The 26,094-nt window shown below is 40.5% G+C and overlaps 2 protein-coding genes across 2 annotated transcripts in view; both read left to right on the plus strand.

Annotated features, from left to right (window-relative positions):
- Positions 1-9,811, plus strand: part of Kif1b (kinesin family member 1B) — a 104,127-nt gene extending 94,316 nt beyond the window's left edge. Inside the window, exon 20 of the mRNA XM_013031786.1 lies at positions 4,811-9,811. Within this exon, the coding sequence (XP_012887240.1) occupies positions 4,811-6,295 (1,485 nt within the window). The 3' untranslated portion in view covers positions 6,296-9,811. The remainder of the gene's footprint in view (positions 1-4,810) is intronic.
- A 5,493-nt stretch (positions 9,812-15,304) lies between these two features.
- Positions 15,305-26,094, plus strand: part of LOC105997376 (kinesin-like protein KIF1B) — a 60,228-nt gene continuing 49,438 nt past the window's right edge. Inside the window, exons 1-6 of the mRNA XM_013031798.1 lie at positions 15,305-15,463; positions 16,112-16,205; positions 19,310-19,458; positions 21,440-21,618; positions 22,445-22,582; positions 24,357-24,605. Coding sequence (XP_012887252.1) covers positions 15,305-15,463; positions 16,112-16,205; positions 19,310-19,458; positions 21,440-21,618; positions 22,445-22,582; positions 24,357-24,605 — 968 coding nt within the window. The remainder of the gene's footprint in view (positions 15,464-16,111; positions 16,206-19,309; positions 19,459-21,439; positions 21,619-22,444; positions 22,583-24,356; positions 24,606-26,094) is intronic.

Consider the following 26,094-nt stretch of genomic DNA (forward strand, 5'->3'; position numbering starts at 1 on the left):
GGCTCAAGTGGTAGAGTGCTAGCCTTGACCTGAAGAGCTGAGGGACAGCGCCCAGGCCCAGAGTTCAGGCCCCATGACCGGACCCAAAAAAAAAAAAAAAAAGAAGTCCCTCCAAATTCATTTGAGATTTAAGAAAAAAATATAACTTCGCTCCAAAGTTAGGACACTGTGAATATAATATAGGAAGTTCCCATTTGTTAAGATTCATCACTGTCTTTTAAGAGAAAGGGACATTAGAGAGAAAGCTGAGATTCTGGCTTCCTTTTTTGGCATAAAATGTAGCATGTTAACAGCCATGCTCTGTGCTTTGGAGAAGAAAGGGGCAATTGCACAATAGACCATAAAAGCCAAAGACTGAAAGAGCAGAAGTAGCCTTTCCCAGGGCAACTCAGTTCTCAGCTTGGCAGTGGGTTAAACCAGTTCATTTTTTATCTTAGAAATTATAGCAAAAGGAAGTGGCACTGTGGCTCAAATGGTAGAGTGCTAGCTTTGAGCTGAAGAGGTGAGGGAGAACGCCCAGGCCAAGAGTTCAAGCCCCATGACCGACAAAAAAAAAGAAAAAAAAAAGAAATTATAGCAAAGTATCATGGTCAGTTGGTGGTAGGATAGTTAATGCATTTGAACTATAAAGAGGATATTTTACAAGGTTAACTTGCAGTATTGTAAAAAGAAAGGAAATTATAGCCACTTTATTTAGCTTGCATTCTTTTAGACTTAAGTACACTCCTATTTATATTTTACTCTAGAATTTATTTTTTTTGGGGGGGAGAGGGGGTCCAGTAGTGGTGCCTGTCCCTCAGCTCTTCTGCTCATTACTCTAGAATTTAAAAGTATAACTTTTTATTTTTCAAAAGCCTGATATTAAAGGAATGATTAATAATATCCTGAATTTTTATCTTATTTTATCCCTTAGCAATTATAAGAAAGAAAAGAAACCAGTTAAGAAAAAAGTGATAGTTGTTTGGTGGGAAGCATCAGAGTTTGAATTCTGCAAACTCAAGTTTTGGTACTCTTGTTTAAAAAGAAAGAAAGAAAGCTATCAAGTCAAACAATCCTTTTTCTCATGTTATTAATGTCACCTTTTGTCACTTAAGATTAGACTAATTCTAACTTTTTTCTTTTGTGCCTCTGAGAATTGAGCCAAAGTCCTATCCTATGTCAGGAAAACACTCAGTGGAGCTACACCTCTAGTAGTCCCCATTTTGGCTCCTTCCTTCCCTCCGTCCATCCCTTCTTTCTTCCTTTCCCCTTCTCTCCCTCCCTCCTTCTTTTTCTTATATTAGTTAAAAGAAGTAAGGCTGTGGTGGGGTTGGAGCAGGTGTTAGAGTAGCAAGGATTTTGTTGTGACATTTCCACATGTGTATATAGTGTATCCTAATCAATTTTGTCCCCTTTATCACGCTCCTTTATGCTTTTCCCCCTTTAAAACTATCCAACAGGGTTCATTGTTCTATTTTTACACATGCAGACTATGTCAGCCATTTCATTCTCATTTACACGCTTTGTTATACTCCTCCTTCCTCCTAGTACCTGTCTCCTAATAGAGGCTATTTTACTTTCCAAGTGTGTGTGTGGGAGGGGGGTAGGTGTATGTGCACGCGTGTGTGTGTGCACGAGTACGTGTACATGCATGTGCCAATCTTTGGGCTTGAACTCAGGGCCTGGACACTGTTCCTGAGATTTTTTTGCTGAAGGCAGTGCTCTACCACTTGGGCGACTGCTCTGCTTCCTGCTTTTTTGGTGCTTAAATGGAGATGAAAGTCTCAGGGACTTTGCTGCCCCTGGCTGACTTTTTAAACTGCAAAGTGGCTAGGATTACAGGCATGAGCCACCAGCACCTGACTCATTCATTTTCTTTTTTAGTATTAATTGCATCCACTGGTTTCACTATGGTATTTCATGTGTACACATATTTTATTCAGAATAATTACATGATTGTTGCTCTATTGCTTTCTCTTCCCTCTCCTCCCAGACTGTGTCATGGATCTGCAGCTTTCACTGAGACTCCTTATACTGTCTTTATAGTCAGTTGCAATGTATTTTGAAATTACTTACTCTTTTTTCATTTCTCCCCCTCATCCTCCTAAATAGTCCCATATTTAGAATCATGTTCTATGTATGTGTATATACAGGTATGTGCACACGTGTATGTACATGCATAGATAGATATACATGCCCATTTGGCTTTTTGACTCTAAAAAGAAAAAAATGTATAGAACCATAAAGTTAGCTTTATCTGCTTTTTGTTGCTAAGTTTTTGGACAGAATTTATAAATGGGTTTCCTATTTACAGGCTAGTAGAAATAATAGAAATTAAGAGCAACATCTTTAAATTCAGAAGCCAAATTGTTGTTAAAGATTTTTCATTTCTAGAAAGTGACTATATGGACAGATCTTTGGTTTAGAAAGCAAAATACTATTATCAGTTTCAGTTCCTTTTCATGAACTACAAAAAACAACAACAGAAAAAACCGAAACCCTTCACTAGAGAGAATTTTGGTGTTTGCAGCCACAAAAAGAATCTGAACAATATTTCTTTTTACTAGACTAACTTAAACTCCTCATCTAGTGAATATTTTCTCCCTCCACCTCTGTAACTTGTTTCCTGAATAGATATTCCTCCTAATGCACTTTGGAGTGTGGTAAAGTGATAAGAGCACTTGCGTAGCAAGCTAGCAAGCTTGAGGCCCTGAATTCAAACCCCAGAGGGGGAAGGGATTCTTCCTAATCCTCTCACATGGAATTCTAAAGCCTGCACTGCCTTCTTGTGTTCCATGTTATCAAGATTTGCTTGTTAGCCACCAGCTGGACTACACAGGGAGTTTCTGGGTCCCATGGGTTACTTAGCAAGACCCTGTCTCAGATAAAAGTAACAAAAAGATTTGTTTTTGTTACTTAAAAATTACTGGTTATGGGCTGGGAAGGTGGCTCAGTGGTAGATTGCTTGCCTGGCATGCTTGATGCCCTGGGTTTGATTCCTTAGCACCACATAAACAGAAAAAGGCAGAAGTGGTGCTGTGGCTCAAGTTGGTAGAGTGCTAGCCTTGAGCTGAAGAGCTCAGAGACAGCGCCCAAGCCCAGAGTTCAAGCCCCATGACTGACCAAAAAAAAAAAAAGACTGGTTATTATCTGTCTAGCCCTTGAAATTATTGCTAAGCCAGGCTGCTCATTCATTCATTCATTCATTCATTCATTCATTTTCGTGTGTCAGTCCTGAGGCTTTGCTCAGGCTCCTTTGCTGAGGCTAGTGCTCTGCCACATGAGCCATAGCTTTACTTCTGGCTTTTTGGTGATTGATTGGAGATAAGAATCTCATGGACTTCCCTGCCCAGGCTGGCTTGGAACCACCCTCCTTAGCTCTCAGCCTCCTCAGTTAGCTAGGTTTTAAGCATTCTTTTTTTTTTATTTTAAATACAAGGGAGGTTTCATTGTAGCATTTCCACACTTGTAAACAATATATCTTGATCAATCTTACTTGCTCTATCACTTACGCTCCTCCTCCTCCTCTACCCTCTTAATACAATTTCAGTAGATTTCATTGTTCTACAATATACATTCAAATAACTGCATCAACTATATTCATCCTTATCCATCCCCTTTCACAGATCTTCCTCCTCCTACTGTTCCCTTCACCCTTTTAAAAAAAGATGCAATAGTGCAAAAGCAGACATCTGGAAAGACAGAGTGGACTAATTTTACATAGCACAATATAATCTTGGCATTTCATGTGTTTATTGAAAGAGTTGTCAGTATAAGTGATATTCCTCAAATAGTTAGAATTTCCATGGGTTTTCTAGAGAGAAAAATGTAAGTTGTATTTATTAAAATATGCTGGTACTTAGGAAATTTTAAATTATATTTAATAGATATTTGCCTAGGCTTAATTTTTGTTCTGGTAATTGCTCAAATTTTTGGAGGTAAGATATCATTGGCAACAACAACAAAAATCCTCTATAAGGATGTTCTTAATGCTTCTTTGATCTCTGGGTTAAAAAAAGATTTAATGTAAAAATGAAGTATATTAATTTTACATGACTAAAGAAAACAGCAAATCTGATAACTACTCCTAGGAAGGCTAGTTTCAGAACCCTCTGAACCTGACAGTAAAAGAATTTGGTTGATAAGAACCTCACATGTTCTGCTAATAGGGATTCTTGGCACTTTTAACATCATCCCTTTTGCTTCCTTTTCTATTTCTCTTCTAACTCTTTTTTTCTAGGGCTGCTCTTTTAGTAAAGCTAAACAAACTTGGCATCCTGCAGCCTTACTAACCTTTGTTAATCCGCCTGCCTGTCACATCTTTGTATGGCATCCGTGTTCACTCATGGGAACAGAGATTCTGGAAGGAGCAACAGCAATAACCAAGGCAAATGAGGGAAATGGCTGCATGGATTGTCTGCACGCGTGGGGCATAGGTTGTACTCCATTTTCTTGACATAGTGGAGGTTTTCTCTTACACTAACTTGTTAATTTCATATGAGGGAGAGTGAGAAACACTCTTTGTCAGCCCTTTTGAGAAATTTGGTTGTGTATTTCATCACATAAGCTAGAGAGCTGAAATTGGATTGGGCATACCGAATGCAAAAAGCTTTATATTACTTGTACCCTACATATGCATATGTCTTAATAGACTTGCGTATCATTTAGTTTTTTAATTTCAATTTTTTAGTTTAGGGCTTTAGTTTGTTTTGCTTTTAAATTTGGTTAAGGCTTTTTTTTTCTTTTTTTTTTCTTCGATTTGATTTTCCTTTTTTGCATTTTAATTTTGGTTATTTTGGGGCCATTTTTTTTTTATTTTGTTTTCCCAAAGGACGCGGATTCTGATAGCGGGGACGATTCTGACAAGAGATCATGTGAAGAGAGCTGGAAACTGATTACTTCTCTGAGAGAAAAACTACCTCCCAGCAAGTTACAAACCATTGTTAAAAAATGTGGCCTCCCCAGCAGTGGGAAGAAAAGAGAACCAATTAAAATGTATCAGATTCCTCAAAGAAGGCGCCTGAGTAAAGATTCCAAGTGGGTGACAATCTCAGATCTTAAAATTCAGGCTGTTAAAGAGATTTGCTATGAGGTGGCTCTCAATGATTTTAGGCACAGTCGGCAGGAGATTGAAGCCTTGGCAATTGTTAAGATGAAAGAGCTTTGTGCCATGTATGGGAAAAAAGATCCCAATGAGAGAGACTCTTGGAGGGCAGTGGCCAGAGATGTCTGGGATACTGTTGGTGTCGGAGATGAGAGGATTGAAGATGTGATGGCCAGTGGTAAAGGTGGGACAGACGTAGATGACCTCAAGGTTCACATAGACAAGTTGGAAGATATTTTGCAAGAAGTCAAAAAGCAAAACAACATGAAAGATGAGGAGATCAAAGTCTTAAGAAGTAAAATGGTCAAAATGGAGAAAATCTTACCACTGATTGGATCTCAGGAACAGAAAAGCCAAGGAAATCACAAACCCAAGGAGTCTGTGGGTGCTGGTGTTAATTGCACCCCTGAGAATGATGGAATTAAAGGAGAAAGCGGAGAACTTGGCAAAGAAGAACGGGTGTCCCAGCTGATGAATGGGGACCCAGCGTTCAGACGCGGGCGTCTGCGATGGATGAGGCAAGAGCAAATTCGATTTAAGAACCTGCAACAGCAGGAAATAACGAAGCAGCTCCGGCGACAGAACGCACCTCACAGGTTCATCCCTCCTGAGAACCGGAAACCCCGTTTCCCCTTCAAGAGCAACCCTAAGCACAGAAACTCTTGGAGTCCTGGGACTCATATCATCATAACAGAAGATGAAGTTATCGAGCTTAGAATTCCAAAAGATGAAGAGGGAAGAAAAGCAAGTAAAGATGAGAGCCAAGAGAAAGGGAGTAGAGCCGCTTCGAAGGATCCCCTGTTAGCACGGGGCTCTCCGGGAACAAGAAGTCTAGAGCACATCCAAGTTAGCAAGCAGCCTATTAACAATCCACAACAGCCACCTCAGCTACGTTGGAGAAGCAATTCTCTCAACAGTGGCCAACCGAAAAGTGGGCGCTGCCAGACCTCTGCCTCCTCCGAATCATTAAACTCCCACGGTGGTCACTCCACTGCTGACCTGCAGACTTTCCAGGCAAAGCGCCACATTCACCAGCACCGGCAGTCTTACTGTAATTATAACACTGGAGGGCAGTTGGAGGGCGATGCAGCTAATTCCTGTCACAAACAGACTGACGAGCCTAACCCTGGAAGCCAGTTTGTGACACCTCCGAGGATGAGGCGGCAGTTCTCAGCACCCAACCTCAAAGCTGGGCGCGAAACTACAGTATAAATAAATTACTGGGCAAACTTGAAATCGCAGAGGAGAGACTAGGCAATGTTAATGCTAGCTCACAGTTTAGGTTGGTTTTACCCCTTTTGCCTTAGAACTTCTGGTATTTGCATTATGATTTTAGTGCTGTGTTCCTACAAACATGAACTGGTTTTATATGGTTAACAAAACATAAAACACTGGTAAACATTTTACTTTATATACTGTCAATGGATAGTTTCTGGAATTTTGGATAAAGCATTGAGACCTCCTTTATTTTTCTGAGACTTTCCCCCTTCCGTGGTGCCTAGATAATTAATACACTTACACCAACTTGTTTTGGTGTAAGTTTATATTTTTAACAGTGCCTGTAAATTGATCTGATATCCAGAAAGACCTCTCTCTTAGTTCATGCTGACTTTTGAAAAGGGGAATTTGATATGTAAAAGTAAATGTCTGTTCTCCATAAATGGTGGGGAATAAAACTAAATGGAACTTGGTTTAAAAGTGTTAACATGCACTGGAGGCATAGCTCAGTATGGAACACCTGCCTAGCAAGGGGAAGGCCCTGAGTTCAAACCCTAGTACTGCCAAAAAAAAAAAAAAAACCCCGAAAAACAAAACAAAAATCATGCAACCATGTAGACACAGCTTTGGACATCATATCCATATCTAGGTCTGGTCTTTTAAGTATATTGAAAATTTCATAATCACAAACTAAATTTCTTCAGACAGCTTTTGTAATATACAGCTTTGCGTCTTCAATAGAACATCATCTTTTCCCATTTTTATAGAGAACTGATTCAGTAAAGTTTTTTTTGATGTGTTAAATGATGTATAAAATTTGCCATAATTCTACAGTCTTCAAATTGGCACTGTGTCTTTCTGTTTGTAATTTGTATTTTGAAGTTTAATGTATTTTACAGACAACACAGCCCCCCCAAAAAAATGAACTATTCATTAAATTGTGCCAAATACAAATAACCACAAGAAATATGAGTTCTTTGAACAGTACAAATGAGTTTGTGAGATCATTGGGTGGAAGAAGGAAAGATATGGGAGAAAGACTACAGCATATGTCTCTTATCTGCTTTTTTTCTGCAATAGTTGATGAGATAATGAAAGTTAATTTTTGCTTGGTTCTGAAATAAAAGAGATGATATAAAGTAAACTATTCTGTGAGCAGCTGTAGTAATGCTCATAGATAAGCAAGAAAAAGAAGTCCTGGTGAACATTTATTGTTTCTATACCTCATTTTACCATGCTGTGGTCTGTTTGCCTTCACTGGAGAATCTACAAAAACAGATGGATGTTAATGGAAAGAAAGTGTGATTTCCACATTCTTCTTCATCTCTTGCACTTGTCAGAAACTTTTCTACGAAGCAGTGTGAAGAGCCAGAAATTGCCTGACTTGATAGTATCGAAGATTTCCTGAGTCGCATTAAGTCATCTTTCAAACACTTGTCTTCCAAATGGTGTGAAAAACTGCAGCCAAGATAGAAATTTAGCACTCAAGGAAGCCGTCTGGATTGTGCCTTTTTTTCTTCTTTTGTGTGTGGGCACTATGTTTTGTTAGAGCACATTATTTTAAATAATTTCTTTTCCTTCTAAGAAACTGCTTCCTTAATGCACCGAAAGTTGCTTTCAACTAACTTTTTTTTCCTCTTAAAAAAAAAAAGCAAATAGTACTTCGGAGGGGATATTTTTGCTTTCAGAGCAAGAACAGTTCTAGTCTTCAACAGGGTTTTGATGGCATATTAGATGTGATTGATTGCTGCTGCAGTGTGTCGCCTTCATTGATACAACAGTCTCTGTGCCATTTGTTTGTGTGTACTTGGTAGTCTATTCAGCTTAGTCACTTCAGTGCATCTATGTAAACCCACAGTTGGCCTTCTTTATTCTGCATTAGATATAATTATGCCGACTTTTCCTTTCTTGGCAAAATAACCATTTTCTAATATTATAAATAATAATTGCATAGCTTTCAACTCTGTAGTAAAAACATGAGTCCCTTTCCCTAACTTGGAATAACCTATATTTTCATATTGGGGTGACTTTTTAGTCTTAGTGCTTCCTTTTCCCACCAGATAGTGGGAGTAAGTTAGCCATCCACTGGTGATCCAAGTGACACTAGAATGAAGAAATGAGAATATTCTGGAATATTTTCACATATGAATACACAGCAGTCAGAACAGTGCCTGTAGTGATATCTCAAAGAAGAGATCTGGGTGTGTGCCTCATCTGTTGATCTAGGTCTGTGTATCCTTATAGTGCTGACAAGTTTAGAAATCTGCAGGAGCCCTTAATTCATAGATGGCCAGGAAAAAAAGAAGGTTTGCTTGACTGCTATAGATGTCCCTTCATGTATTTCAGAACAAGTACTTATTTTAGGAAGTAACTTTGTATGAATACGAAATTGCTTCATTGCATCCCTCACTGAACGAGTGCCATCTCTGTGAGCCCATTTGCTTTGATTTTTCAATCTTTGTTGAGATTCAGTTCTCACTGTGTTGCCCAAACTGGTCTTTGCACTAGTATCCTTCTCCCCCAGCTTCCTGAATAACTGGGATTATAGGCATGCACCAATGTGTGGGCTTGTTTTTTGATCTGATAGGATCTCTCCCTGAGCCTAAATTCTACAAGACCAAAGAGAAATAAATGGTCATTATTAAGGCACTCTTCTATTATTGAAATATTTCAAGGTGTTACCATAGTGAGATGAAGCACTTATGCTAATGAGATTATATAGTGACCGTTATACAGTGGGGGAACATAGAAGAGTCCTAGTTAATTTGTGTAGTTTTGTAATCCAAAATGGTATTCCATGGAGAGTTAGTCATTATCTGGTAAGTCTAAAACCAAAGGGTGTTTCCTTTACGCTTGCTTCCAATTATTTCTAGTACTGTTTCTCCTTTCTCTAGTGATGTAATGAATGAGAATTGTTTATTACATTGAAGTAACTTGAGGTGACCTTTTGTGCTTTAGGTGTAGTCTGATATTAAAAAACAAAACACTGTGCATTTTTAAGTGCTATTACACCGTAGGAAGTTACATGGGCTTCCCACAGTCTGAACAGTCTGAACCCCAGTGCCTTACTCTGGTTGTTGATAGACTTGCCTTAATAATTTGAGCAAAAGACTGGGAGATGGGAAGCAGCCTGTGTTGTACTGGTGAAGAAAGCCTCCTTTGGCGGAATGCAAAGCAAGCCTGGGTTCTGTACTGTCAGAGCCAAATTGTTGTAAGCCGTTTTCGTAAATGTCCGGTTTATGTCATCTTTTCCAGATTTTAAGGCCTGTCGTAGATACACTTAGTTTGGACCACTTTAGGTTATGAATTGTATTGGGTTTCCTTCTATTATTACTGTAAAAAGAAGTTGTGAATCTTCTTGTTAACAAACTGTGGATTTTCCCTCAATTCCCTAAAACAATGCTTGAAGATTGTCCTGAGTGTCAGATCTGCCTTTTCAGGGAAGGGAAAGTTAGTTTGTACTGTGGAAAATAAAGTCCTCATTCAATAAAAGTCGAAATTGTCTTGTAAGAGTATGATTTCTGTGTGTGGAAGGAGGGAAAAGGGAAATGAGGTAATGCTAATTAAACTGGTCTTGACTTTATTGCATTTTTGTCTGAAGATGGCTGTATACCATTTCTTAAAAAATACTTCTACGTGCTTTATTTTGATAATTTTGAAGCATTTACATTTGCTGCCGTTTTCTATAACAAAATCCCAGTCTGGTTGTGTAGCTCAGTGGTTGAGCACTCCTCTAACATATGCAAGGCTTCGGAGCTTACCCACCACTCAACACCACTACCACCCCCCCCAAAAAAAAGGATGTGTGAATGAATACATAGGACCTTTAGCTATATTTATGCTATGTTTCTACTTTATGCTATATTTTTCTTCAGTCTTTTCATATAACATGAATATTTCTTCCTGGTTTCTTTGAGTTTAAGCTGTTTTTTTTTTTCATGACTTAGTTATGATTTGAAGCACTTTTAAATGAAATGGCTAGACTTCCCTTCATACAGGTAGAAGTGAGAGGTTTTGAAAGCTTTAAGTAATGGTGTGTCTTTTCTACCCTTTAATCTCTGCTTTTTTTTTCCAGCCAAATTATCAGTGGTGACTAGAGAGAAGACTGAACAAAGCAGAATATTTTTCTTAGAGTAAACTGTTAAGACTTTTTGAAAATTTGAAACTGCTATTTATTTGTTTTTAATTGAAATGAAGCACGTTCACTGCAGAGTAGGGTATCTCATTAGGGCTTTGGTGTGCGTGCATGCGTGCTTGTGTGTGTGTGTGTATACACATTCCTGGAGCTCGAAATCGGAGCATGGGCACTGTGAGCTTTTTTTATTCAAGGCTAGTGCTCTACCACTTGGGCCATACTTTCCTACCTAGGCTGGCTTCAACCCTAGATCCTCAGATCACAGCTTCTCTTTTTTTTTTTTTTTTTGGTTGTTGTTGCTCGTGGGAGTTGAACTCGGGGCTTGGGCCCTGTCCCTCAGCTCTTCAGCTCAAAGCAAATGCCCTACTATTTGAGCCACAGCACCACTTCTGGTTTTCTAGTGGTTTATTGGAGATAAGAGTCTCATGGTTTTTCCTGCCCAGGCTGGCTTTGAACTGTGGTCCTCAGATCTCAGCCTCCTGCGTAGCTAGGATTACAGGCGTGAGCCACCATTGTCCAAATGATTTTGAACTCTTTCATAGTGCAGATTCTCTGACCTTTTGTTCTTTGGGTATGCCAGGTTTGTTACAACCTCACAATTCTTGTACATGCCCTTAATTTTAATCCTTTCCCATCATACATCTCTTCCACATCTGAGCTCCTTTCTTCCAGCTCTAGCTCATCCTATGTTGACTATCACTGTTTTAGTAATGATAACCTGCAATTATCCTGTCTGTGTACTTGTCTGTTTCTCCTACTAGGATGTAAATGCACCTAGAATAAGTGTTTTACCTGTCTTGTTTACTGCGCCAGCCATCTATATATGTAGAATGGGAGAATGGTTCTCATACTGTAATCAGAGTCCCCTGGGGGATTATGTGGGCTGACCCTCACAATGGCTGAGTAGGTCTGGGATGAGACCTGGTACTTTGCATCTCTCAGAAGTTTCCAGGTAATATTCCAGGCACTCTTTAAGAACCACTGATCTAAGCCAGGTACCAGTAGCTCATGCCTGTACTCCTAGCTACTCAGGAGGCTGAGATCTGAGGATGGTAGTTCAAAGTCAGCCAAGGCAAGAAAGTCCGTGAGTCTTACCTCTAGTCAACCACCAGAAAACTGGAGGTGGTGCTGTGGCTCAAAGTGGTAGAATGCTAGCCTTGAGCACAAAAGCTCATACCCAGGCCCTGAGTTCAAGCCTCATGACCACCAACAAAAAAATAATAGTGAATGAGTCAGTCAATTTAAAGTGATGGGCATTGAACCTAGATCCTTATGCATACTAAGTACTGTACCACTAACCTCCAACACCAACCCTCAGTGGTATTTTCATCTTTCCAGACATGTGTTATATCTCATAGTCACTCATCTCTGCTGTGGTAGCTGGCAAGTAGCCATAGGCAACCTGCAAATGAACAGAGGTGATTGTGTTCCATTAAAACCGTATTCACAAAACTATCAGTAGGCTGGGTCTAGCTTATAGGTACACACTGTTAACTCTTCGTCTAGCGGATAGTTAACTTTTGAGAATGATTAAAACCTCAATGCATGACTGTGAGTTTGGTCTGGAAGAGTGTTATGGGACAGTTGCTTCAGTAGTCAAGACTAATGGTCCTGGGCCTCGTGAAGTTCATTTGGGCACATGTGTACAACACATACTATCATTCTCCTTTACTCCCTACCCCTTCTTAACAATTTCAACAGGTCCCATTGTTCTGTCTTCATACATGCAAACAGCTCATCATATTCACCCTCATTCACCCCTCTTGTTAACCAAACCGCCTTCAGCTAGTACTCGCCACCCCATCCAACAGAGCTTGTTTTACTTTCTTGTCCTTTTCTTAAACTGTATATTAGTTGCCCCAATAGGGTTTACCATGATAAAAAATGAATGTAAAAGTGATTGCTTTCTCTTTCTCAGCCCCTACTCAATCCCCTGTTGACCAAACAGCTTTCATTGTGATTGCCTATGAATTGCAATGTATTTCAAAGTTATTGGCCCTCTTTTTTTTCCTTTCCCCTTCTCATTATCCTCCTCAATAGTTCCAGTGTGCTCTGAGTGCATGTATATATTTACATATGTAAATTAATATGCATGTACATGTCTATGAATGTGTATGTCTTTTAAGCCTAGCTTCCACATATAAGAAAACATATTTGGCTTTTTGAGCTTGACATATTTCACTCAACTTGATGCTCCCCAATTCTTTCCATTTTCCTGCAGATGACATGATTTTATTTACAGCTGTGTAGTATACTATGATGTATATATGCACCTTACCTTCTTTTTCCATTTATCTGTTGTTGATCATCTTGGTTTGTTTCCACTATTTGGCTGTTATGAACAGTGCTTCCAAAACATGGGTTAGGCAGGTATCTTTCTTATATATTGATTTATACTCTTTCAAATAGATACCCAATAGTGTTATGGTGGAGTCATAAGGAAGGCATGTTGTTGGTTTTTGAGGTGCCTCTACTGATTTCCATAGTGACGCTAGTTTATATTCCCACCAAGAGTGTAAAAGGGTTTCTTTTTCCTCACATCTTCATCACCTTTCATTCTCACTGTGGACTCAGATTAGTTCTATACTCAATATTCCAAATTCTTTTTCTATTGTTTTCACATTTAATGTCCAATGGGAGCAGTGCCATTGAGAAATGGCCTCAGAGCCGTGTGTTGGTGGCTCACGCCTGTAATCCTAGCTACTCAGGAGGCTGAGATCTGATGATTGTGGTTCAAAGCCAGCCTGGACAGGAAAATCAATAAGACTCTTATATCCAATTAACCACCAGAAAACCGGAAGTGGTGCTGTGGCTCAAGTGGTAGAGTGCTTACCTTGGGCTGAAGAACTGAGGGACAGCGCCCAGTCCCAAAGTTCAAGCTCCACGACCTACAAAAAGAAAGAAAAAGAAGTTGTCTCAGAGGTCCAGGCTAGTTGGGTGCTGGTTATTCATGCGTGTTACCCTAGCTACTCAGGAGGCTGAGATCTGAGGATCATGGTTTGGAACCAGCCCAATAATGAAAGTATGAAACTGTCATCTCCAGTAAACTACTGAAAGGCTGAAAGTGGAGCCATAGCTCAAGTGGTAGAGTGCTAGCTTTAAAGAAAAAAAAAAATAGCACCCAGTCCCTGAGTTCAAGCCCCACCTCAGCGTGGCACCCAAAAAAAAAAAAAATAGAGATTCCAGGCTTACCTTATACTTTTCTTACTCCTAACTTGGAATCTGCATTTTCCCAAGTAGTCAGCTCTTTCACTCAAGACTAGTGCTCTACTACTTAGCCACAGCTCCACTCTGGCTGTCTCACAGACTTTTCTGCCCAGACTGGCTTTGAACAGTGATTCTTATGTCTCAGCTTCCTAAGTAGCTACCAGGCTTAAAACATTTATTTTTAGCCACGCACTGATAGCTCATGCCTATAATCCTAGCTGCTCAGGAGGCTGAGATCTGAGGATTGCAATTTGAAACCAGCCCAGACAAAATGTCTCCATGAGACTCTTACCTCCAATTAACTCCAGAAAAAAAACAGAAGAGCCATAGTTTAAGAGGTAGAGTGCCATCCTTGTGCAAAATAGTTGAAGAATAGTGCCCAAGCCCTGAGTTCAAGCCCCAATACCAGTGTGTGTACATACACTAAATGAAAGAGATTTTAAAGATTGCTTATCATTTTTAGATGGTTCATATATTTGTCCATCCTGCTGTTTGATGTGGTAGGTGGATCATATGCTAAAATCTATTTAGCCCGTTCTGGGGCTTGAACTCAAGGCCAAAGCACTGTCCCTGAGCTTTTGTGCTTAACACTAGCACTCTAATCACTTTGAGCCACAGCTTCACTTCTGGTTTTCTGGTGATTAATTAGAGATAAGAGTCTCACGGTCTATCTTGCCCTGGCTGGCTTCAAATTGCAATCCTCAGATCTCAGCCTCCTGACTATCTAGGATGACAGGTGTGAGTCACCAATGCCTGGTCTAAATTTTTTTTTTTGGCCAGTTGTGGGGCTTGAACTCTGGGCCTGGGTGCTGTCCCTCAGCTCTTCAGCCCAAGGCAAGCACTCTACCACTTGAACCATAGCGTCACTTCATATTTTGGTGGCTAATTGGAGATAAGAGTCTCACAGACTTTCCTGCTCGGGCTGGCTTTGAACTGTGATCCTCAGATCTCAGCCTCCTGAGTAGCTAGGATTACAGGTGTGAGCCACTGGCGCCTGGCTAAAATTTTCATTTTAAAAATGAAGAAAATAGGGGGGTAGGGGGAGGATGGGAAGGGATGGGAAGGGGAAACAAAGGAGGAGGCTACAATGCTTGATAAGAAATGTACTCATTATCTTGCGCATGTAATTGTAACCCCTCTGTACAGTATTTTCACAATAAAAAAAGAAAGAAAAAAATGAAGAAAATAAGGTTTAGAGAAGACTAAATTTTCTAAAATTATAAGATAAAGCGCCAGGACTAAACTCAAATCATTTTACTTACTAGCTTAATTTTTTCCCTACCCTCCTCTTCCCTTCTCTTTGCTTTTTGTTTCCTCCTTTCCATTTCCTTTTCTTCCTTTTTTCTTCACTATACTGTACATAATTTGTAATATTATATAAACCTGTATCATTGGCTCTTGGTTTTGATTATTGCCAGCTCCACTAAAGAAAGAAGGCTTCCTGGGCTGGCAATGTGGCTTAGTGGTAGAGTGCTTGCCTAGCATGCATGAAGCCCTGGGTTTAATTCCTCAGTACCATAAAAACAGAAAAAGCCGGAAGTGGTGCTGTGCCTCAAGTGGTAGAGTGCTAGCCTTAAACAAACAAAGAAGACTTCCTTTGTGAATCCAGTTTGTCAGCGTGGCTAGGGTCTTGGAGAATGTTTGTGGTGTTAGCATTGCCGATGGGAGCTCCTTTTGTCACGGAGCTTACTGAAGTGGCCATCTGTAACCCTCTGGTTAAGTGGAAGGTTGATGTGGGGGAGTGGAAGGTTCTGACAGTGGTGCAGGTCCATTTCCTGACAGCCAGTGACTGTGCCACTCCTGGGCAACTAAAGCAGGATGTCTGAGTAGATCGTAAGGTATTACACTTAAGGCCATGTTTTAGTATTTTCATTATGTGAAAGTTTCTTTTTTAACCCTGCTTGTTTTATTTTCATTAAAATTCCATCTTTTTTCATATCTGATAACCTTTCTAGACAGTTTTTTCCATTCTCTTTCTCTGTCTCATAATCTTTTGCTGGTTTGAGGTGATAATGCCCTTTTTGAAAATGCATGAAGTAGGAGGAGAAATGAAAGACAAATCTGATTTGAATTCTAGCAAATAGATTTTAAAACAAAATGTCTCTTGAATAACAATATGATCTATAAATTATTTCAGTCCAATACTGATGAGAGCTTCTGGTTATCTGAAGGCAGAATTCATTCTACCACTATAAAGATGGTTTGTCACCCACAGAGTACTTCACAGACTACAGTCTTAATTTTTTCACCTTCCAAACAGATAACTGGAACTTTGGCAGTACTGGTGAATTTGATCTTTTGCAGCATTGTCTTTCTCTGGAATTCCTCAATGTGTAAATATTATTGTGTCATTCCTTAGTCTCCCTTTCATGTTTTTGTCCCTTGCTCTCTCTACTTTCCCCAGTATCATTTTCCTTCCCTCTTATTTCCTCCCTCTCCTACATGTCATTTCCTTTGTTTTCCTTCAGGACTATGAGAGTAAATTGCAGGCCTTGCAGAAGCAGGTTGAGACCCGGTCCCTGGCTGCAGAAACAACTGAAGAGGAAGAGGAGGAGGAAGAAGGTGAAGTTTAGACAATGAAACTTTCCCTTTCTGGTTTTTTTTTCAGATCCTTTGTCACCTATCAAAGCTGGGTTTCTCAGACTTTACCTCTCCTCTGTTGACCTTAAACGGAACCAACTTAGAGATGATTTAACCCATGCTCAGAGCTGAGCACCCACGTTGTAGTCCGCGAAGGGGCAGTAGGACTCTTAGTGTCCCATAGAACTTCAGGTTTCTGAGGACAGCCCTCATACAAATGAATCTCTGGGAAGTTGACATTCATGGTCTCAGATCCCTGTAAGAAATTCATGTGTCCAGTGAGGGAAAGGGTGACATTGTCCAATTTGCTAGGATTACAGGCTGACTATACTCAGTACCTGACTTATGTAACTGAAACCCCTCTGTACACCACCTTTATAGTAACAATAAAAAAGAAAGGAAAAAAATAATACAGAGTTAGAACCATAATATGTTATTCAACATTTTGAACATATTGTTGAATTCAACCACTCTTCAGTGGATAACACTGCTTATCTAAAATAAAAGTGCAGCTGGGTGGATGCCAGTGACGCACACCTATACTTCTACCTACTCAGGAGGCTGAGATCTGAGGATCATGGTTCAAAGACAGCCCAGGGCAGGAAAGTCATGAGAATTATCTCCAGTTAACCAACAGAAAGCCAGAAGTAGTGCTGTGGCTCAAAGTGGTAGAGCGCACGCCTTGAGCAAAAATGCTTGTGGACAGTGCCCAGGCTCTGAGTTCAAGCCACACAGCTGACAAAACAAATAAATAAAAGCTCAGAGCAAACATAAATTATAAATATAGAGGCCAGGCACTGGTGGCTCACACCTATGATCCTAGCTACTCAGGAGGCTGAGATCTGAGGCTTGTGGTTCAAAGCCAGCCTGGGCATGAAAGACCTTGAGACTCTTACCTCCAATTAACCACCAGAAAACCGAAAGTGGTGCTGTGGCTTAAGTGGTAGAGAGCTAGCCTTGAGCTGAAGACCTCAGGGACAGCACCTAAGCCCAGTGTTCAAGCCCCATGGCCGACAAAAGAAACTAACTAACTAAATAAATAAATAAAGAGGCTGTGAATGTGGCTTAGTGGTAGAGTGCTTGCCTAGCATACATGAAGCCCTGGGTTTAATTCCTCGGTGCCACATAAACAGAAAAAAATAGAAATAGCACTGTGGCTCAAGTGGTAGAGTGCTAGCCTGAGCAAAAGAAGATCCAGGACAGTACCCAGGCCCTGGGTTCAAACCCCAGGCCTGGCAAAAGAAAGCAAGGAAGGAAAGAAGGAAGAAAGGAAGGGAGGGAAGGAGGAAGGGAGGAATGAATGAATCATAGTTCAGATGGTCTGTTTCATTTGGAATGCATCCATTCCTGGCAGATGTTCTTATTAGTAAGGGTCATTGTGACATTTCCAAATGTATACAATATATCCTGATTAACTTCATTTGGTTTATCACTCTTCTTTACCCTCATATTCCAGTTCCCCACACAACTTCTCGTTAGTCTCATGGCTTTAGATTAACCTCGAAAGATCTCTTAATTTTTTTTTTTTTGTCGGTCATGGGGCTTGAACTCTGGGCCTGGGCGCTGTCCCTCAGCTCTTCAGCTCAAGGCAAGCGCTCTATCACTTGAGCTACAGCGCCACTTCCGGTTTTCTGGTGGTTTATTGGAGATAGGAGTCTCACGGTCTTTCCTGCCTGGGCTGGCTTTGAACCGCGATCCTCAGATCTCAGCCTCCTGAGTAGCTAGGATTACAGGCGTGAGCCACCAGCGCCCGGCCAGATCTCTTAATTTTTATACTGAGCTATGTATTTTTAAGTACCTAAGTGAAATAGGACACTTTTTTCTGTATTAGAAAGTAAAAAAGGATAGGCATGGTGGCTTATGCCTGTAATCCTAGCTACTTGTAATACAAAAATAAGATTACAGTTTGAGGCCAGCTTAAGCAAAAAATTAGTATGTTCTCATCTCAGCCAATGACTAGGCATGGTGGTACATGGCCTGTTATCAAATGTATTTGGGGAAATTTAAAATAGGATCAATTCAAACACTGATGGTGTACATGTATAATCCTACCTACCAAGAGGCTGAATGAAATGTGAAGATTACAGTTTGAGGTCAGCCTGGCCAAAAAAACTCCCTGAGATATGTATCTCTAATTAACCAGCGAAAGGGCTGGGAAGGTGGCTCAGTGGTAGAGCGCTTGCCTTGCATGCTTGAGGCCCTGGGTTCAATTTCTCAGCACCACATAAGCAAAAAGAAAAAAGCTGGAGTGGCGCTGTGGCTCAAGTGGTAGAACGCTAGCCTTGAGCTGAAGAGCTGAGGGACGGCGTCCAGGCCCAGAGTTCAGGCCCATGACTGGACCAAAAATAAATAAATTAATTAATAAATCAGCAAAAATCTGGAAATAGAACTATGAGTCAAGTGGTAGAGGACCAGCCTTGAGAATAAAATCCAAGTGAGAGTGAGGCCTGAATTCAAGCCCAATACAAGTCCAAAAATATCCCAAGCCGGGCCCCAGTGGCTCACACCTGTAATCCTAGCTACTAAGGAGGCTGAGATCTAAGGTGGTTCAAGCAGTAGAGCGCTCGCCTTGAGCTGAAGAGCTGAGGGACAGTGTCCAGGCCCAGAGTTCAAGCTCCACGACCAACCAAAAAAAAAAAAAAAAGAAAGAAATATTCTAGTCACAAAGCCGGGGGGCCGAGCCTCATACTTGTAATCCTAGAAAAGCACTAGAAAACCGGAAGTGGCGCTGTGGCTCAAGCCAGCTGTGGCTTCAGCTCTTGCCTTGAGCTGAAGAGCGCAGGAACAGCACCCAGGCCCAGAGTTCAAGCCCCATGATTGACCCAAAAAAAAAATTATAGTCACATATTAAAATTGTCTATTTAGAAATAAAGGAAGAGGAAATAGATTTCCTTATTGTACTGTTTCAAATAAATAGAACTTAAGGTTTTCTCAAATATATGTATGGCTTCTATAAAATCAACCTAGTAAGCAAGCTTTACTAATAAACAAAACTGGGAAATAGCATGGTAAATGCTGTAAGGTAGGAGTGTGATTTCCTTACAGGTGTGAGATGACCATTAAATATGCTTCATTTGGTCTTTCAGCTCCTTGGACACAGCATGAGTTTGAATTGGCCCAGTGGGCCTTCCGGAAATGGAAGTCTCACCAGTTTACCTCTTTACGGGACTTGCTGTGGGGCAATGCCGTATACCTGAAGGAAGCCAGTGCCATCAGTGTGGAGTTGAAGAAAAAGGTAAGGAAGTGCTGAGAATGTGGGTGATACACAGGCACAGCTGAGCTGCAACCGAACTAACCATTCTCTTCAGGGAACTCATCTGCTTTATGCTATGAAGCAGCTTTCTGTATACTTTATTCAACGTATGTGCATAGGACATAGTAGCTACTAACTAAACTTAAAATGCATGTTTTTAGTTTATTATTTAGTTTATTGTATTTGATAAGAGCTAGAAATTGCTCTTAACAAAAAAAAATGTTTCTCTTGGGTCTGAAAAAAAACTCAATTTCACTTTAGTTTTGTGTGTGTGCATACATAAGTGTGCATAACGTGTGTGTGTGTGTGTGTGTGTGATGTTTCTCTTGGATTTCTGGGGGAAAAAAATCTCAATTTCACTTTAATTTTGTGTGTATGTGTGCATGCACGTGTGCACACCAGTGCTAGGGCTTTGAACTCAGGGCCTCTAGCTCTGCTTAGTTGTTTTACTCAAGGCAGGCACTCTGCTACTCAAGCCACGCGTTTACTTCCAGCTTTTTGCTTGTTAACTGGAGATCAGAGTCTCATGGATTTTTCTGCTAGAATGGCTTTTAATTGTATTCTTCAGCTCCTAGCCACTGGTGCCTAGCTTCATTAGCATGTTTTTTCATTAGCATGTTATTTTTCCTGGGGCTTGAACTCAGGGCCTGGGCTCCATCCCTGAGCTTCATTGTGCTCAAGGCTAGTCTCAACCACATGAACCACAGCACTACTTTCTGGTTTTTGAATGGTTAATTGGAAATGAATCTCATGGGCACTTCTCTGTTTGAGCTGGCTTATAACCACAATCCTCAGATCTCAGCCTCCTGAGTAACTAGGATTATAGGCGTTAGCCACCAGTACCCAGCTTCACTTTAGGTTTTGACTATTAAGTCTGTACTATTAAGCCTGTAAGTCTCTTCACCACTTAATTACTTGACTCCTAGCATCTGCGAGGCACTGCTGTGCGATGCACCAGCACACGTGCTCTGCTCCCACAAGGCTTGGGCCAGTCCAGTGTCACGAGTTGCACTGACCTAGTTAACAGATTTACTCATCCACAAAATGAGGTTGACAACAGAGCCTGTCACTCAGAGCTGTTATGACAGATGAAAGAGAGAATGTACATAAAACACTAAAAATACTGTCTGAGCATGGTAAAAGACAATAACTGTAAGTTATCTATTTTCATAATTGCTACCAACATTTTACACCGAACATTTGATTGAACCTTCCTATGCTCTACTGTTTGTCTCCTGATTGCTAAGATTACAGCCAGAGACCACATTGTACAGCAAGAAGGAAAACAGACTGCTTGACTTGGAAAAATTTATCTCCCAGGGCTAAATTCTCCTTATGTCAAGTAGACCTCAGCTTCACTCCTGATCTCAGAAACCCATCTCACACTGTAATTACTAACACATTCATCACCAAGTAGACTAAAGGCAGGGACTTTGTTTTTCTGTTCTTAATGCTGTACCTAGTGTTTAATCAGTGTTTGTTGGTGAAAATATAGGGTAGTAGCAAGAGATAAATGACATGATGCATGACACTTACCATATAGTAAACGCTTCTAAGAGTAGTCGTTGTAATCCTCTGAATTTAAAATTGAAACCTTTGGTGTGTTCCAACCTCTCTCATTAATGATGACTAGAGATGCATTGTTGGATCCATCTTTTGGTCTCTAGTATAAGTTCCACTGAAGCCTTTGTTCAGTCAGCCAAAATGTATTTACTGGGATTTTAGTTTATATAAAAACACTCTTCCAAGCTAGGAAAACAAAGTTGTAAATTGCTTAGTCTGCAATTAGGATTGTTCCCTGTGTTTAATATCATAGGTAGCCAACTTTTTTAGGTAGTCAGAAGCTATTTGTTGAGCACATACTTCACATTCAGCCTCTTTCCCATTGGCATAGCAATATCGCCTGGGCTGTGAGGCTTACTTGCTGAAATGGTAATGTCACTGCTTTATCCTTCCCACTCAGGTGCAGTTTCAGTTTGTTCTGCTGACTGACACACTCTACTCCCCGTTGCCTCCTGAGTTGCTTCCCACTGAGATGGACAAAACGCATGAAGACAGGCCTTTCCCTCGTACAGTGGTAGCAGTAGAAGTTCAGGATCTGAAGAATGGAGCAACACATTATTGGTCTCTGGAGAAACTCAAGTATGAAGATATTCATATAAGTTGATTGTTTCACTTAGGAAATAATAGTAAATTGCTCAAGCGGGTTCCTTCACATTCTCTTCTCTCTGAGGATGAGTGCTGTTTTTTCTGTGCTCTTGCAGACTAATGATATTACCATATCCATTTTCTAGGAGAATGAATCCCACTCCTCAAATACCTTTGATATTGGCTGATCCAATTCTATGATTATTATTTCTATCTTGTATTTAGAAATCATTTATCTTTTTTCAGAAAACAGGGAAGTTACATCTAGCTTTATTTGTATTTAGTATGATAATTGCCACTGTCTGAGTATATTGAAATATCACACACCATTGAACTAGTTTCCTTTGAGACTGTTGGCTCAGTACAGGTTAACTGGCTGTTCTTTTTTTTTTTTTTTTTGAGATAGTCTTGCTATGTAGTCTATGCTTGCCTTGAACTTGTAATCCTTCTGTCTCAGTTTCTTCTTTTTTTGGGGGGGTAGGGGTCCGGTCGTGGGGCCTGAACTCTGGGCCTGGGCATTGTCCCTCAGCAATTCAGCTCAAGGCAAGCGCTCTACCACTGAGCCACCTTCCCAGCCCTGTCTCAGTTTCTTGAGTGCCTGGGATTATAGGTGTATGCCACTTGACCCATCTCACTGTCCATTCTTCATTTTTTTGTGACATAGACATTGGTGTCTTCTTTTGGCTTTCATTTTTTTGTAATAACATTCAATGATGGGAACAACTTTTTGAAAAAAATATTGTATGGAATATGCTTCCAGAACACAGCACTAATGCAATCTGATGCTATGAACCACTCCTGCCTCTTGTTTGTTCCACAGGCAGAGACTAGATTTAATGCGAGAGATGTACGACAGGGCGGGCGAGATGGCCTCTGGTGCCCAAGATGAAAGTGAAACCACCATGACAGGCAGCGACCCGTTCTACGATCGGTTCCACTGGTTCAAACTTGTGGGAAGGTATGTGATGATATTGTTGTTTTACTTTTAAATACTGAGCATTTTTGTTTTAACTATTTAAAATCTCAGCAGATATTCTGGGGAATTAAAAGGGGGAAAAAGTACATTTAACAAAACCCTTTCTCTAATTTTATCCACTCATGGTATAAACACTGTCTTATTTCAACATGTGTATTGTTTTGATTGCCAACTTTTAACCAACACTCTCCCCTGGCTCCTAGCTTTTTCACAAAATGTTTTCATAGTTGATAAAGATAGATTGAAAGGAAAAACAAAACTTACGTGTATGTTTTGCACAGTCTAAATAAAATCATAGTTTGTGTGTATGCCTTAGCAAGCTACAACTATTCCTCTTTCTGATTTGTGCACTTTTTCCTTAGAGCAATTATCTCGCTTCTGTTGGCAGTCTTCTTGAATCTCTTTCTCTCTCACTCTTTTTTTTTTTTTTTTCCAGTGCCAGTCCTAAGGCTTGAACTCAGGGCCTGGGCACTGTCCCTGAGCACTTTGTCACTTGAGCCACAGTACCACTTACAACTTTTTCTGTTTATGTGGTACTAAGGAATGAAACTCAGGGCTCCATGCCTGCGAGGCAAGCACTCTACCACTAAGCCACATTCCCAGCCCGCCTCTAATATTTTATGAAAAAAGATATTGCCTCTGTGAGACTTTATTGAGTTGGGTTCTTTTTTTTTTTTTGGTCAATTGTGGGGCCTGAACTCAGGGCCTGGGCGCTCTCCCTCAGCTCTTCAGCTCAAGGCTAGGGCTCTACCACTTGAGCCACAGTGCCACTGCGGCTTTTTCTGCTTATGTGGTACTGAGGAATCGAACCCAGGGCTTCATGCATGCAAGGCAAACACTCCTTCCCAGCCCCGAGTTCTTAGAAATTTGGAAGCAGAGAAATTTAAGTTTTGACTTTACTGATTTCAAGTATTGGAGCTGTTTTCAACTGCGAAAATCTCTGTTATAATATTTAAAGAAACTAGGTAAGGTCTGAAAATGTGGCTTAGTAGTAGAATGCTTGCCTAGCATGCATGAAGCCTTCAGTTCAATTCCTCAGTACCACATAAACAAAAAAGTTGAAAGTGGTTCTATGGCTCAAGTGGTAGAGTGCTAGCCTTGAGCAAAAGAAGACCAGGGACAGCGCCTAGGCCTTGAGTTCAAGCCCCAGGACTGGCAAAGAAAAAAAGAAAAGAAACTAGGTGAAAAGGAGTTATTGAAGTACTAGTATTTTATTGAAATGAAGTAAAATCCTTTTCTACTCCACTTTGATAATAGACTAGGTTTTTTTTGTTATTGTTGTTTGCTTTTTTTAAAGAGATGAACTGGCCAGACACATCTTACCCAAGGAAAGCATGCCTGCTGTGGCCAGTATAATTCCTTGCATTTTGTTTCTGCTCTAAAATGAGAATTCAAATCTTTCTATTTCACCTGACTTTTGAGTAGCTCCTTTGAGGCCTGGATGCTGATCTTTTGTATGAATGAGAGAATAGAAATGTTTTATAACACAATTTATACCATATTTACCAAGGGTTGTCTACTCATGGATTTCCTTTGCGTTTCTTATTCTAAGGATCCATCCTTGTAGAACTTTTTCACCCTGCCCTATTCCCTTTCACTTGACCCAGATAAGTTACGCTATTTTTATTCTTTTGCTTTTCTATTTGCTCTGATTGTGTTGCAGTGGATTCTGTCCTGTTGGCACCTATAGCTTCCTGTTTAACCAACTCTTCCTTTTTCCCTGGCTGTGTTAATTGGCGTCTTACCTGGTGTCTAGCTCCCCCATTTTCCACGGCTGTGTGAATGAGCGCCTTGCTGACCGCACACCCTCCCCCACTTTTTCCACCGCCGATTCCGACATCACTGAGCTGGCTGACGAGCAGCAAGATGAGATGGAGGATTTTGATGATGAGGCATTCGTGGATGACACCGGCTCTGACGCAGGGACGGAGGAGGGATCAGACCTCTTCAGTGATGGGCATGACCCGTTTTACGACCGATCCCCTTGGTTCATTTTAGTAGGAAGGTTGGTGAGGTTATTATGAGAAAGGCAAAAAGGGACCAGCTCTTGCTTTTAAAGGCCTCTGCACAATTTTAGATAGTCTTGCCTTCGCCAGTTTAATTCATGAATCCTCAGTCTCACATCCTCTAATGCTTGGGCTTCTAATATAAAGGTCAATCTGGCTGGAGAGAGCACTCAGGTACTTTGTGAAAAAGCACACAGCAATTTGTGAAGACGTTATGTTCAGGACTGCTTGTCCTAAATTGCCCAATAGTATTGTTCTGAAGGAGGAAACCCCAAAAGAGAAAGTAATTAAAGCAGAGTCAAAGACAATGGACTCCACAGATGGCAGTGTTGGGAGGAAGCATATGGCAATAGCATGTGGTGGACCACAGTGAGCCCGAGGTTAGACAAGCCTCCACAGGGGCCAGAGGACTGAACTAGGCTTAGGAGTAGAGTTCAGTACATGGGGTTTTTTGTTTGTTTGTTTTTTGCTTAGTCCATTGAATCTTAAAAAGGACCTTAGAAAGAAGCAGGATTCTTGAGTCTGATTTCCCTTTGGCTATAGGGACTGTTTTTCTGTATTGCTTTGGCCAGAATTGACCTATAGGATTTACAATGACAAATCTCAGAAAATGTCTGTTGACCCTATCAACAATGAATATTTGTTTAGTGCTACATGAAACTGCTTTTGTTGAGTTCCCCAAACTGAGGCATTGTCTTGCTGTCAGACTATGCATTCCTCTATTAGAAATGCAGAACCCTCCGTCACATGTTCCCAATACTGTGTCTTTGTCCATATCCAAGCTTCATGATGAGTAATGGTCATTATAATTCCAATAATAGAGCATTCATTGGGTTAAGCTAAAACAAGGTCTAGGTTTTAAAGTATAAAAATTAAGTTTAGTGGTATATTAGAACCACAATGTCTTGTTGAACATATTGAATGTATTGTTGAACTCAACTACTCTTAAGTGGCTAACACTGCTTATGTAAAATAAAAATGGAGCTGGGCGCCGGTGGCTTACGCTAGCTACTCAGCTCATCCTAGCTACTCAGGAGGCTGAGATCTGAGAATCACTGTTCAAAGCCAACATAGGTAGGAAAGTCCATGAGACTCTTACCTCCAATGAACCACCAGAAAACTGGAAGTGGCACTATGGCTCAAAGTAGTGGAGCTCTAGCCTTGAGAAAAAGAGCTTAGGAACAGCATCCAGACCCTGAATTCAAGCCTCATGACCAACCAAAAAAAAAAGTTCAGCAAGTCTCTTGACCTCTCCCCTTCCCACCCCACAGACATGTGTTCCAAAATTTAACACATGAAAAAGGGGAAAAGATAAGTTCTTTGGTAGAAATGAAAACCTCAATTACAATGTCGAGTAATAATATTAGACAGTTTTTTTTTACAGTGGTAAGGAACATGTAAAGTTTAGTTTCTTCCTGAGTAAACACAATGAGATTGTAGAACCATGAATATTGTTTTCTACTGGTCTATTGCCAGAATCAGATGCTT

The sequence above is a fragment of the Dipodomys ordii genome, unplaced genomic scaffold (assembly GCF_000151885.1).
Source record: "Dipodomys ordii isolate 6190 unplaced genomic scaffold, Dord_2.0 Scaffold6, whole genome shotgun sequence".
Taxonomy (NCBI): Eukaryota; Metazoa; Chordata; class Mammalia; order Rodentia; family Heteromyidae; genus Dipodomys; species Dipodomys ordii.